The following is a 17,608-nucleotide window of genomic DNA, read 5'->3' as shown; positions in this document are numbered from 1 at the left end:
TATTTAAGGATGAAGAAACGGCTAGATAAGAAGATAGAAAGATGGAGAAAACAGTGAAAGTGAAGAATAGGAGAGGATAGAAAAGAAAGAGAAAGAAGAGAAGGGATGTGACAAAGGATGAAATAATGGCAACTGTGAGACACGCAGAGAGTGGAATTTATAAGCAAAATATAAATTCTTTCTTTGTAAATCAGTTTCACTTCTTCACTTTCCTTACGGGCACAGTACACTCTATGTTTGCAAGCTGGAATAAAATGCGAGAATCTTCCTTTCAAAACTTTTAAATCATCATTTTTAATCACTCAGTGTGCTTATGTATAGGCATGGAGGTGTACCCATGGTTTTAGGATACGTTGAGATAATTATTTGCATTATTTTAAAACAAATTTTAAAGACCCAGACCAAACCCAAAAGTGAAGTACCAAACGGAAGCTCATAAACTACTTAATACAGAAATTCAAGCTTTTATGCATTTTCACCACTTGAGTCTTACCAGTTCAGTATTTTGCTACAGAATAGCTCTATTTAATAGGCTTCAAACATAGGCTTGCTTTATTGCTTGTGCGTTTCACTGCCCTCAAGACCGGGACGTCATGTTGTTATGTTAGAAGTGGCGTGATTCCATTGGTTTGTGCAAAGAAAACTGGGGTGATTTTTTTTCCCTTTTCCTGGAATATGCATTTATTTCATTTATTTCTATCACATAGAGATATCACAAATGTCTTTACCTATGCTTGAATCAATGAAATCAACATCTTTTAACAAGTCTTTACCATATTTTATTTATGCTTATCTGGCACAGTTTTCAATTTCTATCTGCATACAGATTATGTGTAACAACTTTTCCTGACAGCAATTTAGGCCCAATAAGAGTCAACCAAACGAAGCACAAAAAAAAACTTGGTGAGGAGTTGTCGGTTTCCACACATTCGAGCACTGAATACTTGTCAGTGCCATTTTCTCCTACAAATTAAAAAAAAAACAATGATTTCATAATCTGAAAAGCAGAAAAATCAATGTTTTTCGGTATTCAAACACATGAAACCACAACACTTCTAACACAACATGTCACAGTCTTTAGGCAGGTGAAAAGCACACAAAAGCCTTTTGTTGAGTAAAATACTCAGCTGTCAAAGCAGTTAATATGCATAAAACTTGCATTGTTGTACTATGTAGCTTACCTTTCTTCCATTTGTCAATTTCACTTTTAGCTCAAATCTGGGTCTTTAAAGGTCAAGTCCACCTCAGAAAAATGTAGATTTGAATCAATAGAAAAAAATCAGACAAGCACAATGCTGAAAATTTCATCAAAATCGGATGTAAAATAAGAAAGTTATGACATTTCAAAGTTTCGCTTATTTTCAACAATATAGTTATACGAACGAGCCAGTTACATCCAAATGAGAGAGTCGATGATGTCACTCACTCACTAGTTCTTTTGTTTTCTATTGTTTGAATTATACAATATTTCAATTTTTACGAATTTGACAATTAGGACCTTGCCCGAAGCACAAAATTGTTGAAATAATGGAATTCCACGTGTTTAGGGGGGAATGAAACTTCATTTCACATGACAATGATGAGAAAATAAAAATATTTTATATTTCATATAATAAAATACAAAAGAAATAGTGAGTGAGTGATGTCATCAACTCTCTCATTTGGATGTAACTGGCTCGTTCATATAACTATTTTGTTGAAGATAAGCGAAACTTTAAAATGCCATAACTTTCTTATTTTACATCTGATTTTGATGAAATTTTCAGTGTTGTGCTTGTTGAATTTTTCTCTTTTTATTCAAATCAAGTTTTTGTTGGGGTGGACTTGTCCTTTAAAGAGATGAATATAGGATATTAATGATGGGGGGGGTCACTGGGATATCAATTGTAGAATAAACATCCTCTCTTAAACGGTGACACAACATTTGTTACTGCCATAATTGCTCTGGTCTAAATATCTCAGAGGGGATGGGATTAGAGTTTATAGGATCGTAATATAATTTTTGGTTCAAAATGATGAAAAAGATAAAGAGGTTTCAAAGGTTAGGTTTCAGTTTTATGTTTGGCTCAACATGCTGATTTTCCATCAGAGTAATTATCGCCAGAGAAAATGTCATGGAACCCTCTTAACTGCCGCACACAAATTCTCTGTCAAACATAAATCAGACATATATGAAAACAATATACACAAATTTTTGCTATCATATATTTCATTCAACTTTTAATTGAATCAAATTCTACCTCAAGTAGATCCTCTATTATTTACAATACAAAAATCTTTGACAGGAAAATGACATCAAAAACAAAATGAAAATGTCCAACAGAAATAAATCAAACAAGGTGCTGAAAGTATAATGTTACCATGGCAACAAATTACATATTGAAGAGAAGGACGGAAAGGGGAATATAGCGCACACATTAGGTAGATCTATACATAATATGGAAAGGGGAGGAGATACCAATATATAAATGGAAAGATATTTCAATTGTCTATCCACTCACTTGAGTACTCAAGGAGCTAATTGACTTATCAAAACTTACATTTTTGTGATCCCTAGGACCTACTAAAAAATAATCAAGATGTTAACAAGAAAAAAGGTGGCTGTTCTATGTGATATTAAAGGGGGCAGTCAAAAATTCTTTTTCAATATATATTTCTTTCAATTTTATATATAGCTATAGCCTGCTACCACCTAAGCACTTCAAGGCATGAACTGTAACATACATGTATATTTCTTGCTAATTTGCATTTTTGACATACCTTAGTTTATTTTTATTTATAAATTGATTGGAAATGATCCTAAGATATCTTAAGCTGTTAGATACATGTTCACGTATACCTCAGTTGATTTAAAATTATAGGTTATTAATCTATGTCTGTTTTTAATACACTGATATCAAAGTTTCATGACTTTGAATATCAAACCACCCACTTTCAGAATTAGATAATCTGAACATAATCAAAATGGCCATATATTGGGGAAAATACATGCAGTTTGATATGCTGATTTTTATAAATATTTTTAATGAAGTTTGAGGATCACTATGTTGATTACAAACAATTTGAAAGAGCAGGCAATTCCTAAACGTTTTTATTTCTTTTTGCTTTCATTATTTCAGGGATATATCTTTAAGTCTGTGTTCTTTGAAATTTATATCAGCATGATTGCTTTGAATTCATTTTGATATTAGGAATAAAAATGCCTATTATTAGACAAGCAATTGTTCCTTATCTAAAAGCTTATACATGTATATGTCTTCACTTCCCCAAGTTTTATTTGTTCTTTATTTCTAAAATCACACGGACGTTAAGGTTAACATTATGATGTTGTTCACATTGCTATACATGAGTAATGAGGTTACTCTGTATATTTTGCGAGGTGTGAATTGACGCATCATTTCTAATGGAAAAACAAATACAAAAAAGTGCCATTCACAACAAGCAAAAGCATCAAGACTGAAAAGACACCTAAAATCAAAGAATGATTTGGTATTGACCTGAATACACACCTCGAAACTACTAAAATATAAGACATATTTCAGTCAACTTTAAACACTCAAATGGCATACATTGTGCTGTACATGCATAACAGCAACAACGGTGATGGTGACTACGATGACGACTACGACGATGAAGAGGTCGACGATGTCAGTTTGCAAGGTGAAAAGTGATGATTCTGTGCAAAAGATTTTGGTGAGTAGCGTGTACATACATGTATTTCCTTCACTGTTCATACTACCCAATCTTTATACATACATGTATCTCTCTTATCATTGTTCTTTGTGATTAAGAATACTGAAGGGTTTTATATAATCCTAATCTAACTACTCTGTCATAAAAAAAATTTCATGAGAGGACATGTAAATATATAAACACTCTCTATACAATAGTTAACAATATTACATGTACCTGCATGAATATCAATGAAATGCAAGGCTTTTGTGAGATATATCTACTTTTAAAGATTCGTACAGTAATTAAATGAAGAGTAACATATACAATGAATCTGGATTAAACTATGAAGACAAACATAATCTATTTGAGGTTGACTTTGAAAGGAAATTTAGGACATGTAATGCTGCTCGATATTAAGGACTTTATTACCCTCTGGTATGAATGACCAGTTTTTATTGATTTCAAGTCCGATTACAAGCTTAAATGAAGAGTGCATTCCATACGAAAAGAAAAACAAATGGAAAATGAACATAAAGTTCCTGCATAATGTATGTTGTGTAGGTTACAGCAGGAAGATGTATCATAAGAAACTTGCAAAACATTGCAAGGCAATTCTTGCTCTCAAAAATCAAGCTCAAGTTTTGTAATTGATTGCAAATACATGTATGCAGATCATTTAATAATAATCCGCTTTTATATAGCGCTTAATACATCAGAATGACGTGTCTAAGTGCTTTACAGATATATTATCACCCCAGTCATCGGATTCAGTCGGTCATTCCCCCACACAATGTGTGCACATCCTCCACTCCCTGGGGAGTATTCCAGTCAGTCGCCTGTGAGGCGAACACAGTACTGGACATGCTACAATGACTTTTACATCCGGGTACCCATTTAGCACCTGGGTCGAGAGTGGCAAAGTTGAATTAGATCTTTCAATTGTAAAGCAATTGAAATTTATGATTAATTGAAATTATTATTCAACATATTGAAATTGATGAAATTAATGATATCAATGTTTGAATACAGTGAGTAGAATACTCAAAACCATACATTTTCAATAAATGGATAAGAAATATAATGGAAGGAGAAGCTATATGATATAAGTCTCTGTTTGGAGCAGTTGATCCATGAATTTGATTTAGTTCTCTTACAAAATATAACTCTCACATAATTTTTACCATAAAACAGTTATGATAGAATTTTTCATCTACAGATATTTATTTTAAAGACAACAGAACATCTCTTTTTTAGTAAACACACTTTAAAATCTGAATAAATACATTTCTATACTTCTCACATAGTTCTCCTGAAGACAATGATAAAAATAAGTATTTACAAATGCAGTGACATTTATAAAGAAAATGTTATCATCCACATGAATGAATAAGAGTTTTTTTCCTGGCAAAATTCTGATTACAATGTTCAAGGCATTTTATTTACAAATACACTCAAACAGCTGATGAAATAAAGAAAATTCTTTCAAAACAGGTTTAAATCCCTTTTCATAATTCAGAAATATAAGACTTGTACTTTAGCAATAATCATCAGATATGATTAAATTTTCCTTCACCGACAAAGTTGTGAATGTTTATATTAGACTTGAAACCATACTGTGATTTTCAATGTAATTCTTTTCTGGAAATAACCCTTTCATGGCATCTTTTTTCGAATTCCTACTTTTTTGTTTTTCAGAGAAATCATAAATTCATAATCAAGAAGTAGACTCTTTTAATGGTAAAATTTGACCACAAAAATGATTGACAATGTTCTGGAAAGGGAATCTTTGAATGCATAGTGACAAAATTGCAATCAGCATGACATTATAAATTTGAAAGTGAGTACTCATATTTGTGATTCTTGTAGTTATTTAGTCTCGAAAATAGTGCCGGATGGTAAGACTAGAATTTCAAATCTTTGTCTTTGACAACCAAGATTTTTTTTTTCAATATGATTTTTAAAAGAATTAAAGGAAATTCAAATCAAAAGGAAGAAGTGCTGCTTTAGAAAAAAAAATACTCCATCTACAGTGCGTATCAAAAAAAAGTTTACACTTAGAAAAAATCCTGTAAAATTATATATTTGTAATATCGTGAAGATTTTTCCACATTTTAACATTAGTACCGATCCATTTAAGCAAATGACGATATAACTGTCGAAAAATATTTCCGCTTGAGTGAGCACCACATACTTTTTAAAAAGTTAGTGAAAAATGATTTGCGCAGAACTTTAAAATAGTTATGTGAATAAAAATAGACCTTAATCACGAAAAACACATGGAATTTAGCTAGTAAATTGATTTCAAGATATCTTCTACTTTTTTTAACCTGTTTCCTTGCCCAAAACACTTTGAAGAGTGAATTGCGCCCCACCCCACTCCCCGACACACCGAGGCCATAGTGACGATATTTGCTTTACACTGAGCTGTGATTTACACGAATGGTTTAGGCTTGATTTTTATTTTGTTAATCATTGTCAAGCTTTGAAAAAGTGTGGAGAAACAAGTATTAAATGAAAAGTGAAATATAAACCCACTTTAAATGATAAAAACTTAGTGGAAAAATGCTGGAGATTTTTGTTCAGATTCAATATTACGTCCTCAGATCCAGCTGGCCCAAATGTGTAAAGATTGTGCTTACTAAGTGTTGAAATTTTAATTTGGGTGGCAAAATTGTTACAAAATGCTTGCATTTATCCCTTTTATTTAAATTGACTTAAAGTGCAAGGGAAATGTATGAGAAATGTTTCGCAGGGTAAGTTTGATTTCGCCCTTTCACCTTGACACAGCGTGAAAACGAGCATTTCTGCGCAAACAGATTTCTGCGAGCTTTACAAAAATGGACAGTGCTCACTCAAGTTTGACATTCTGTCAAAACTTTTACTTTCATTGGATAGATGAGACCCAAACCCAAGATTATATGTGAAAAAATTACCCACATGTTGTATATTTTTTAATTCCCAGGGCTTTTTCAAAGTGTAAACTTTTTTTTGATACGCACTGTAGTGCAAGTATTTTATTGTAGGAATTTCATGATAATTTCTTGAAAATTTCAAAAGTACTATATCCACATGAGGAATTATGTCAATAATTTTCACACACAATTAAAAACTGGAAAATAAAAAGTGAATACTTCACAACTCTTATATACAAACATTAAAACTGCTACATCTGATGTACAGGTACGTAACATAATAATACCACATAAGTGTCAGGTCTATGGTATTACAAATTTACATGTACAGGAATTAAAGCAAGATCTAGTAAATCGATTTATTCCATTACTTAAAAAATCCTTAAAAATGGCATGAATATTTTTTTTTGTATCAAAATAATAATTAACAATTTGATTTATAAAATTTCAGTCACACAATTGTTGAGGATATCCACTATGCACCTAACTTTTATTATTTCAGAGGACAATGGCATAATAAAATCTTAATCGGTTATTAGTGACTGAAATATATTAATTATGTGGAAATCTACACGATCTAGATAAATATAAGTCAAATCCATAGCTAACTGGAAATAGGTCATTTAAAAAGTCTATGGAAATCATGGAGTTCAGTATTCCATGGATTGAAAATGTAATAGGTGGGTTCTTTTCTTCAATTTATGTATCAGTGCCAGCCGCACAGAAATGTACTTGTTAGCCTAACAGATTGCAGTACAAACAGTAAGCCGGCCCAGTCACATTTTCGTGATTGTGAAGTAAAACATTGATTTTAACGTATAAGTAATGCATTGTTGTAACATTTAGTCATCGCTGCCACATTACCGATTGTAACAGGGCCTCTATTAGCGCGCTCTTAGCGCTAGCAACATTTCTGTGCAATCAGTATAGATGTAGAGCTTGATTGTGTAGGTTACATTGTGGCTTATATTGAAGAATAAAAAGTGATATTATAAGAACATAGAGGGAATACTTCTTTTTCAGTTTTCAGCAGTGATATCGTGCAAAAAGCTAAGCAATTAATTTCTATAAAACAGAGTAGACACAAAAATTTAGTTTTCTTAAAAACAACTTTTGGCAATGTTCTTTAAGTTCATCTAGGGATAAATCTCATAAAGCTTTAACAAGTTCGGAAAGTATGGCGGAATGATTCTGCTCGACACTGAGTGAGGGTAACGACAGCATACGGTTGTTGTCACCGCGGATAGACACGATGGCGAGCTGCGACGATGGGCCGCTGGTCTGACGACTCGTCTCCAAGGATAGCATTGGAAGGAGGCCCTCTGCGACGTTGTCTATCATGTAAGGATCATCACCGGTTAGGTAGGGGTGGTGATGCGTGGGGGCGGGGTTGCTTGCATTGGTACTGCTGGTGGCGGAGGTGGTGGTGTTGTTGTTGTTGTTTGAGGCATTGGTTGCAGATTGAGCTGCCGCTGCCGCCGCTGCTAGTGCAGTTGCTTGAGGGTTGTATTCTCTCTTTGGCCTGACAAATAAAAAAAGAAAAATTAGATTACTGAATAAATGTCATATTTTGTGTTACAATATCAAGTACAAGATAGCACAGCATTTATTGCTATTAGATATCTTATACTTCATTATTTTTTCAACATGATAAAAAAGTGGTTTGCTTATATTTGAAGGTAGACTTTTCAACCCCCCCCCTCCCCAAGAAAAAAAAATCAGTGATTTGGGGAGATATTTCATCAAAAAGGCTCATTAATGTACACCAATAAAGATATTTGTGATTTCTGATTACTCTTGGTATTAAACTCATTGCTTATCAATGACAACAAATATTTCAACATTTTTCTTGGTTTCTGTTACTTCCATTACCATACTACTACTCGTATAGTATTATAAAGTTACCATTTTTCAGGGATTTTTTAAACTAATGGTGATAATTTAGAAATACTTATTATAACAAAACTTTCTGGTTTTGAAAACTAGAAGAAAAAAAAGGCCTTTGTACATGTACCCACCTTCCTCTTCTAACAATCTTCTTTTTTCCTTCTCCATCAAACCCTTCAAATAACTTTGCAAGCAGTTCAGTATTGGCTGGTGACACTCTCACTATCCTTGGCGGTGGCCTAGGCTGTTTCTTCTTTGCCTCAAGAGGGAGCTGTTTACTGGACTCCAGCCCATTCTCTTTGAGATCGCGCACTTTTTCTTTATCCCGTGGGCTCTCCTTCTCCCGAATCGTGTCTCGGTCGCGCGGAGAAAGGTCTTTTTCCCGAGGGGAATAGTCTCGGTCTCTGGGGGATATCTCCCTGTCTCGCGACAAGTCCCTTTCTTTATCTTTCTCGAGTTTGAGGGATAACGAGTCTTTGTCAACAACGAGGGCGTCCTTCTTCTCCTTTAACCTAACGTCGGGTTGATCCGCCTCTCTGCATTCGATGACCTCGCCGTCTGAGGGCGGTGTCACTGGTCGGATATCTGGAATCAATGAGAAACAAAAACAGACTCAATCTTTTAGAGAATCTACGAAACTTTGTTGCAAAAAAGACATTCTACCATGAAGATACATTGCTAAGTTATTATCTTGGATTACAAAAATATTGAAATTTTTTAACGAATATCATATTGGCTTTATACTCTCAAAATAAAATCATCTCAAAATCATAATGACATGCAACCTCAGTCAAATATCCCATACAGCGAACGTACGCTGACTTGAAAACAGCCGTTTTAACATTTTTTTACCAGCTTCATATAGGTGGTTTGAATAAAAATTAATAAAACAGCTGTTTTTGGCTTGCCGCCATACAGCCATCATAGGAGAAATGTGGCTGAGGTATAGCAATAGGAAATTGATTGAATATCTGTAATTGTGAACAACATTCACGTCATGTATACATGTATGTTGAAAATTGATGGTATACTGGTAAATCTACAAGCTGAGTAAAAAAAATACCAATCAAATTTATTATAATTTATTTATAAAGAATAAAAAGAGATTTAGAAGGAAAAGAAAAAGGGAAAATGCTACACAAAATGCTGCATGTAGCTAGAGTACTATGCCAAATTCATAAAGGTTAGCATCCTTTCAATGCCATGACACATTTGAAGATATGTGACACAATTGCACAATTAAGAAAAATGAGAAACTTCGACAAGAAATAAAACTGAGCCAATTTCTCTAAAGATGACCTTTCATGGAAGCTATTCCACATTTTTTTGACATCTCTCTTTCCCGAGCCCAATGCAGTTACAGACACCATTGAAAAATATTTCTGACATCTTTATTCTTAGTTTTAGGAGCTGGACGCTGAATTGCAAACGATCATTTAAAATGAAAGTGAAGTGGAAATCTATAACATCATCAATCATCGAATCAGGGCTCTATCGACTAGCTTTGCTCCATTAGGTCTGGCTGTGTGCAGCCTTGGAAGTGTAGATCATAGTAAAACACGCCATCAACAATCCTGGGTTGCTATGACGATGGGAGTAACCACATACATGCACTCAAGCACACCAAATTGATGGTTTGGTATTTGTGCTCGGCTGAATTCACCGATTGTAATTGCACTTGTATGGTAGGTTAGTTTGATAGGCTGTGTTGAAAGACCGTATCACGTAGCAAGTCACAATGCCTATAATGTATGCATATCATTGAGTTTGCTTCTCTCCCGCTTCCCCCTCCTCCTTCTTCCCCTCTCTCATCCTCGTTCTCATTGTTGTTTCCCTTCCTCTTTCTCCTCTTTCTTGTTTTTTCCCCTTTCCCCCTTTATGTTTTTGTTACCCCTTTCCTCTTTCTCATTTTTATTTCCCTTTTCCTGTTTCTCATTTATGTTTTCCTTTTCCTCTTTCTTCTCCTCTTTCTCTCTTCCCTCTTTTTTCTCTTTTTCAATTTCTCCTCCTCCTTATTTCTTTCCTCTTACTCTTTTTCAAACCAAAATTCTTCATTATTTTTAGGTGATCTGTCAATCGACAGATCAACTATTAATTTCGTACAAATTTTCTTTTTTATTTATTTATTTATTATTTATTTTCCCACCTCTTCTTGTGAGCACAAAATCTCCAAATCTACATCATCAATTATCTTCAAAATATCATCATATGGGGACCTATCATGTGATGTGTATAAAGCAAGTTCAAGGTCAAAAGGTCATCATGAGTCATCTAGTTCTAAATTCTTTTCTTTTCCACTTTCTCTATTTTTCATCATTTCTCCTTTTACCACCTCCCCATCCTGCTCTGTTTTCGTTTTTTTTGGTCTACAAACCTAAATCTCCCTCATTTTCTCATTATTTTTGTGTGGTAAATATGAAGTATGAAATATAAAATGATTTCAAATACTATATCAAACAGCATACGATTCTCTCCTTTCAATTGTTTAGACAAATTTACAACCTTTTTAATTTACATTCACTTTTGTTACCTTTTCTACCCTTGAATAATTTTTTTTGCTATGTTTTATAAAAAATAATTAGAGTTTTGAAATAAAAAAAATCACGTTAAAAACTATTGTGGTGTTCATGACAAACAATATATCTACCTGTATTGGCAAACAGTCATCGAACGTTCACTCATGCAATGGTATGTTGAGATTTTAAGTGTGAAATTGATTTTGCAGATGACTCAAGAAAGCTTTAAAAAATACATGTAAACCCTTTTGTATTTCACAAGAATAACAAGTTCAATTCAAATTCAACTTATGCAAGACTGTACGCAGAAATTCTTCGCTTTCGCTGGGGTGGGGGGGGGGGGGCTGCACACATTTTTTTTGTAAAAAAACTCAAAAGTGAGGGAGCGAAGCAACCAAGTTCTTCAATGGGGCATTTATGCATTTTGTCAAGTGAAATGATAGATTTTGGTGCATACTTTTGGTGAATTTTGTGACAATTTTCAGTAAAAAAATGTTGCCCCCCCCCCGGCTACATATGGCCATGAACATATGGTATACATGTACATGAGTAAACCCTGCCCCTGAGAGCATCAAAATGAATGAGAGCATCAAAATGAATGAGAGAGAGAGAGAGAAAGAAAGAGAGAGAGAAAGTGAGTCTTTGATCCTACCCCCCCCCCTCCCCTCTCCACAAACACAACATCATACATACATGTACATTGACACAGATTTTCTGGCCATATATATACACTAGTGGATTCTTATTTCACAAATACATATCCTTTTTTGGATTACATGTATATATTGTCTATTTTGTATATCCTGGTCAGTTAATTGAACCAGTATGATTTGATTTTTTAATATCATATCTTTTTTCTCCTTCAATGGTCACATGTTATGTATTTATTTATTTCTATCAATTCTATGTCATGTGCTCTTTTTTTATTGTAAACTCACATTGTTAGTCTTCGGACTGTTTCATGAGTATTGTTGAATAAAACCGAATTGAATTTGAAAAAGTAGAATAGGGTCTAAAGGTGAAGACTACAAAAGCGGCACAAGGGCACGTACGCGTAGCAATCAATAGATTGTTCAATGGTAGACACTGTCACGGAACATCATCGCATAAGAGGCTCTTCTTTGAGATAATGAGCAAAAAATTACCCAGCTTTCTTCCAATTTATGGGATCTACAAGACAGATGTGAGCTGTAGGAAGATTTGAGATGAGATTTCTTTTGTGGAGTCTGATGCTGATAAAGATTCGGTTACGAGGATAATCATGATGACGATGATGAGGATGATCATGATGTTGATTCTAGTGAGATATATGATAATGAAAATAATGATGAAAATAGAGATGAAGATAAATGAAAATGAGAGTAATGATGATAAATTTATATCAAATTCAATTAGTATAGCTATGATGATTGTGATGATGATGGTGGTGGTAATAATGATGATGATGATAATGGTGGTAATGATGATGATGATAATGGTGATGGTGATGATGATAATGATAATGGTGGTGATGATGATGATGATTATGATGATAATGGTGGTGATGATGATGATGATGATGATGATAATGATGATGATGATAATGGTGGTGATGATGATGATGATGATGATGATAATGATGATGATGATAATGATGATAAATGGTGGTGATGATGATGCTGATGGTGGTGGTGTTGGTGGTGATGGCGATTGGATGATGGAAGATTTGATGAGATTTATAATGTGGAGTGGATTTGTATAGGAAGAAAATGGTGATGACGATGGTGGTTGTGGTGGTAGTGATGATTAGGATGATGATGATGGTAAAGATGATTTTCATTCTAGTGATATACATGATAATGAAAATAATTTGAGATGAATATAAATGAAGATAAATGAAAATAAGACTAATGATGATAGATTGATATCAAATGGTAGTGATAATGATGGTGATGACGATGGTGATGATGACGGTGGTGATGATGATGGTGGTGGTGATGGTGGTGATGATGATGGTGATGTTCATGATGATGATGATGATAATGGCGATGATGATGACAACGATGATTGATGAGAATGATGATGTTGATGATGAAAGTGATGATGATGATGATGATGATAGTGATGATGACGATGGTGATCATGGTGATTTTGATGGTTATGATGATAAAAGTGGATAAAAGATGCGAGGATGAGGATGAAACATTTGTGAATTACAATACAAATCAAACTGACAATGACCAAACAAAGAAGATAAATGACAATTACGGTGTTTATGATAGACAATTATAATGAAGCTGCATCATATCTGAACAAAGTCAAGAACAAATATTTGGTATTCATTTTTGCCGAATGACACAGGTCTGCAGAATACATTTGTACGGGCAGTGGATGACCGATGCCTAAAAGGTTTCTTGATGAATAGGATGAGGGGATAGTTGTCGCCATGGCAACTGAAGAGGATGCGGTGACAGTGGTTGGCAGGGATGATTGAGATGGTGGTAATGGGGGTATCACCGAGGATAATAGAGGATCTCAGGTATCCATGTTAGATGATACAGGTGGATGGAATAGTGAATTATTTGGTGAATTCAGGGGGGGGGGGTTGTGGTAAAATACAATTTAATGGGATCATGGTAAAAATAATGTAACTGTAAGTGTGGCATGAGTGCATGTCAATATCAATAAAAAATATTTTCAAACAGTTTGCTACATTTGGTCATCCTATATACATGTACCCATATACTAGTACCTACAGGAGTACATGTACATGTATGTACATATATCTTCCATTTGTCTTGTCACATGACCCACCAGCCCTTCCCCCCCCCCATCCTCTCTCTTTTCATTCACACTGAATCACAATGTAATAAAGGCATGTGGTCTAGTGGTTAGAGCGTTGGACTCATGATTGTGAGGTTGCGAGTTCATATCCCAGCTCGGCCATTATCTCCACTTTAACCATAAAGGCCCGAGATAAATTTCTGTCGTCTCTTGATAAGGACAGCCACTATGCCTAAGTAGATTAGACGTAAAAGGGTTTCTTTGTAATTGGTCATAAACCAGCTCAAGGTTGATGCGGCGACAAGCTGCTTTGTAGAGTTCGTACAAGAGTTACTTCAGAAAGAGAAGAACAGAAATAATGAAAGGAAGGCAAGTCACAATACATTAATAGAAAATGGAAATCTTTTTTTCAACAGCATTTGAAATGGGTCACAACGAATAGATGCTTCGTCATTCTTTCATGTCAGAAAAACAAATCTGTCAACAATGATGAACCAAAATACATTGGAACCCCATGGAGAGCTATTACAGTCTCAAATTATTAATGTCCATTATGGTAATGGATTGGGGCTTCCATTAAACATGACACACTTGTGCAGTGTTTCTACTGTCGGCATGGTTACCAATAAAGCGCCTATCCACAATTTTTCTTGGAACAAGACCGCAAGGGTGTCATATATTAGGCTAGTAATGACGGAATACAATACACGACATTTGTATGGTCGGTGAACATTACCATCTTACAGAGAGGAAACGGAGAAAAAGGGTGAGAGACAGAGAGAGATAAGATGATATAAGATTTATTAAACTCTATCTGTTTTTGTTTATGGTAATTCCCTTAGGAACTCGGTAGGACAGCATTTTGCTGGTAAACATCAAGCTGGTATATAACCAATTTAATACCTAGAAAACATTTTGCGTCCACGTTAATTATTTATAATGGATTTGTGTATAAAAATGAACATATTTACAATAATAAATATATGTATAAAAATTAACATATATTTACAATAAAATGAATGTGATTAAAAATGTACATATTTACAATAATGAATATATGAACATGTTAATGAATATGTGTATAAAAATGAACATATTTACAATGATATGTTTGCATTGTAAAAGTACATTTTGCAAAAGACTATTTCACAACATCAACAACAACAAACCCACTTTAAACTAATATATTGTTGTGATAAGCACAATTACATTGTAAAACACACTGGTTGTTTAACCACCCTACCATGTCTAGTACATGTAGTTACATTTACTCTAATAAAACTGCATTGTTATCAAAAACCCTTTCATCAATAAATGATTAAGAGAAGTACAACATTACTATTCTAATGAACTTTACAAGTTTTTTATCAAATGGCACCTTTCTCTACATGTACACTAATCTCTACTAATTTGGTATAAAGCACAAGGAGAGAGAGCAAGAGAGAGAGGGGTGGGACGAGGGAGAAGGGAGGAGGATGAAGAAAAGGGGTGAGGCCATAGTACCCCATGCAGTGATATTCTGAGCATCAATCATATCATCCATTGTATAACAAGACAATATTAGCGATGACTTAAATTGCCATAATTGTCAAAATTTTAGCAATAGCCTTTTATTGGTGTGGTTTCCTATTGATACAATTCTGATACAATACTGAACAACCCTGCTGAGTGATATAATCTCCTACAAAAAACATGCATGATGCATACTGGTAGTACAGCCTTAATTTATGAACTGGCCCTTTGTGTTGTTCTCTTCTTTATATAGTTTGTTTGTCTTAACTTTATATTGTATACTTTAATAGGTTTGTTATATGTTTATATTTTTCTTACTTTAGGGCCTCCAAGGAAAACAGTATGCCAATAACTGATGGAGCCACCCTACTAAAAAAAAGACAAAAAAATGAATAAATAAATAAAATAAAAAGATAAATAAATATATATATTTCTGAAAAGAAAAGTATTACTACATTAGAGAGACATTTCTTAAAAATACAGCACAGAAAAAATACACGATATATCCTTCCATACATGACCTTGTACTGCATTTTTTACTTCAAGCAGAATTTCTTTTTGTTTATTAAATGATAAGTTAAATCAAATATTAATAATTTTATATTCTCGGTTGTTGTTGAATTTTTTTCATTAACACTTTTATGTGTAGAAAACATCAAGACTATTTTTAATCAAAATCCAGAATATTGCTTCCATCATTTTGCTTTTTTTGTATTTATTTATATATACTAGCAGAGCCCATGGAAAATTTCATAGGCGCTACCGTTTGATAATTATTTCACCATTACTTGGTATTAAAAATGAGTGCTAAAATCACTCAAACAGAAGAATTTTTTCTACCATCAGAACTACATGTATTTGGCTTTTTCATCAGGGCATTCTCACAGAGAAAAATAAGAAAAGGGAGAGAAATAGAAAATATGCCTTGCGAATTGATTTGATTTGAAGACTAATTGATCAATTTATTCCATGACCCTCACTTTCCTTTTTATTGTCTTCCCCTTTCCCACCATCCTTTCCAATTCTAATTTGTCATATTTTGATTAATTGTCCCCTATTCACTCATTTATTACAGATCATACCAATTTACTTTCCCCTCGTATCTTCAGTTTTTTCTTTTTTCTATTCTGTACTTCCTTCCTTGTTTCTCCTTTAACTTTTCCTTTCTTTCTTCCCTGCCCTCCTTTACTGTTTTCTTCTGTTTCTTCCTTTTCCCCTTTTCCTGTTTTTTCTTCTCCTGTGTTATCACCAGGGGGCAGACTCTTCCGTCCCCCTCCCATTCTTGTAGCCCGGCCTTGTTTTTATTTGTTCTTTTCCCATTTCATCTATTTCAAATTCAGCTTTTCCTCTCACCTTTTAGACCATTCCATAACCTCACTTCATTTGATTTTACTATTACCACTTTCCTGTCATCCTTTCCCATTCCATTTTTGCCATTTTTGAATTTATTTCCATTCATATACTTTGTATTTTTCTCCATCATTTTCCCATTCTATTTTGCCATATTTTGATTTATTTCATGACTGATTTATTTGATTACATTCAATTATTTTGTATCCATTTTCTACCAATTGCCATGTTTAATAGTAATAATCTATTGTATTGACATGTATTACAAAAATTATTTCAAAAGGCTTTATAAACAACTTATTGAATTTAATTCAACTGAATTGAATGTACACATACATGTAGGTGAATAATATCATGGAGGTAGAATTCCATGATAACATCATATTCTTTTATCAGCTCCAGAGGATGGAACAAATACATGAGGCAGAAGCCATATTTTTTTCATCAAAAGCTAATCATTCTACTAGATATACTGTACCTGCCAAATCCGAGTTGGACTGTTCCATTTTGCAGAGAGGAGGTAGAACGGAGTACATGGAGCCGGGAGACGCTGAATTGACGGTGTTCGGCTGCTGCCAAAAGGATTGTGGGAGGGCGCGCAACCTCATCGGAATCGGTTCTACAAAGATCAAATAAAAAATAGAAATAAAAAACATTAATGATTGCAAATACTACATTCAACAACAAAAATAGTAATGAGAGAGTATGAATGATAAAGGCTTGCTGGCTGCACCCAGTGAAATACAGTAGATCAAATATTCAATTTGAAAAACATAATTCTGATTTATTTTAGATTTTCATTTTGATCACATAATCCAATTCAGCAGATATAAACTAGAAATAAGTACTCAACTTCAGAATGAACTGACTTTTCTCTTGAATATACACAAATATTAAACTGGTGCACATTCCTAGGAAAAGAAATTATTTGATATCAAACAAAGCTTTTTTTTTTGGGGGGGTAGATACAGAGATGTCAACATTGTAAAAAGT

At 33.8% G+C, this 17,608-nt stretch overlaps 1 protein-coding gene across 1 annotated transcript in view; it reads right to left on the bottom strand.

Moving 5' to 3' along the window:
* Positions 1–6,680: 6,680 nt before the first annotated feature.
* The window catches only part of LOC121427209, a 28,777-nt gene continuing 17,849 nt past the window's right edge, over positions 6,681–17,608 (bottom strand). Inside the window, exons 3-5 of the mRNA XM_041623487.1 lie at positions 17,094–17,234; positions 8,606–9,059; positions 6,681–8,109 (exon numbers count right to left, since the gene is read on the bottom strand). Of these exons, the coding sequence (XP_041479421.1) occupies positions 7,737–8,109; positions 8,606–9,059; positions 17,094–17,234 (968 nt within the window). The 3' untranslated portion in view covers positions 6,681–7,736. The remainder of the gene's footprint in view (positions 8,110–8,605; positions 9,060–17,093; positions 17,235–17,608) is intronic.

The sequence above is a fragment of the Lytechinus variegatus genome, chromosome 14, assembly GCF_018143015.1.
Source record: "Lytechinus variegatus isolate NC3 chromosome 14, Lvar_3.0, whole genome shotgun sequence".
NCBI lineage: Eukaryota > Metazoa > Echinodermata > Echinoidea > Temnopleuroida > Toxopneustidae > Lytechinus > Lytechinus variegatus.
Note: the sequence above shows the minus strand (reverse complement) of the source record. Positions and strands in the feature narration are given on the sequence as shown.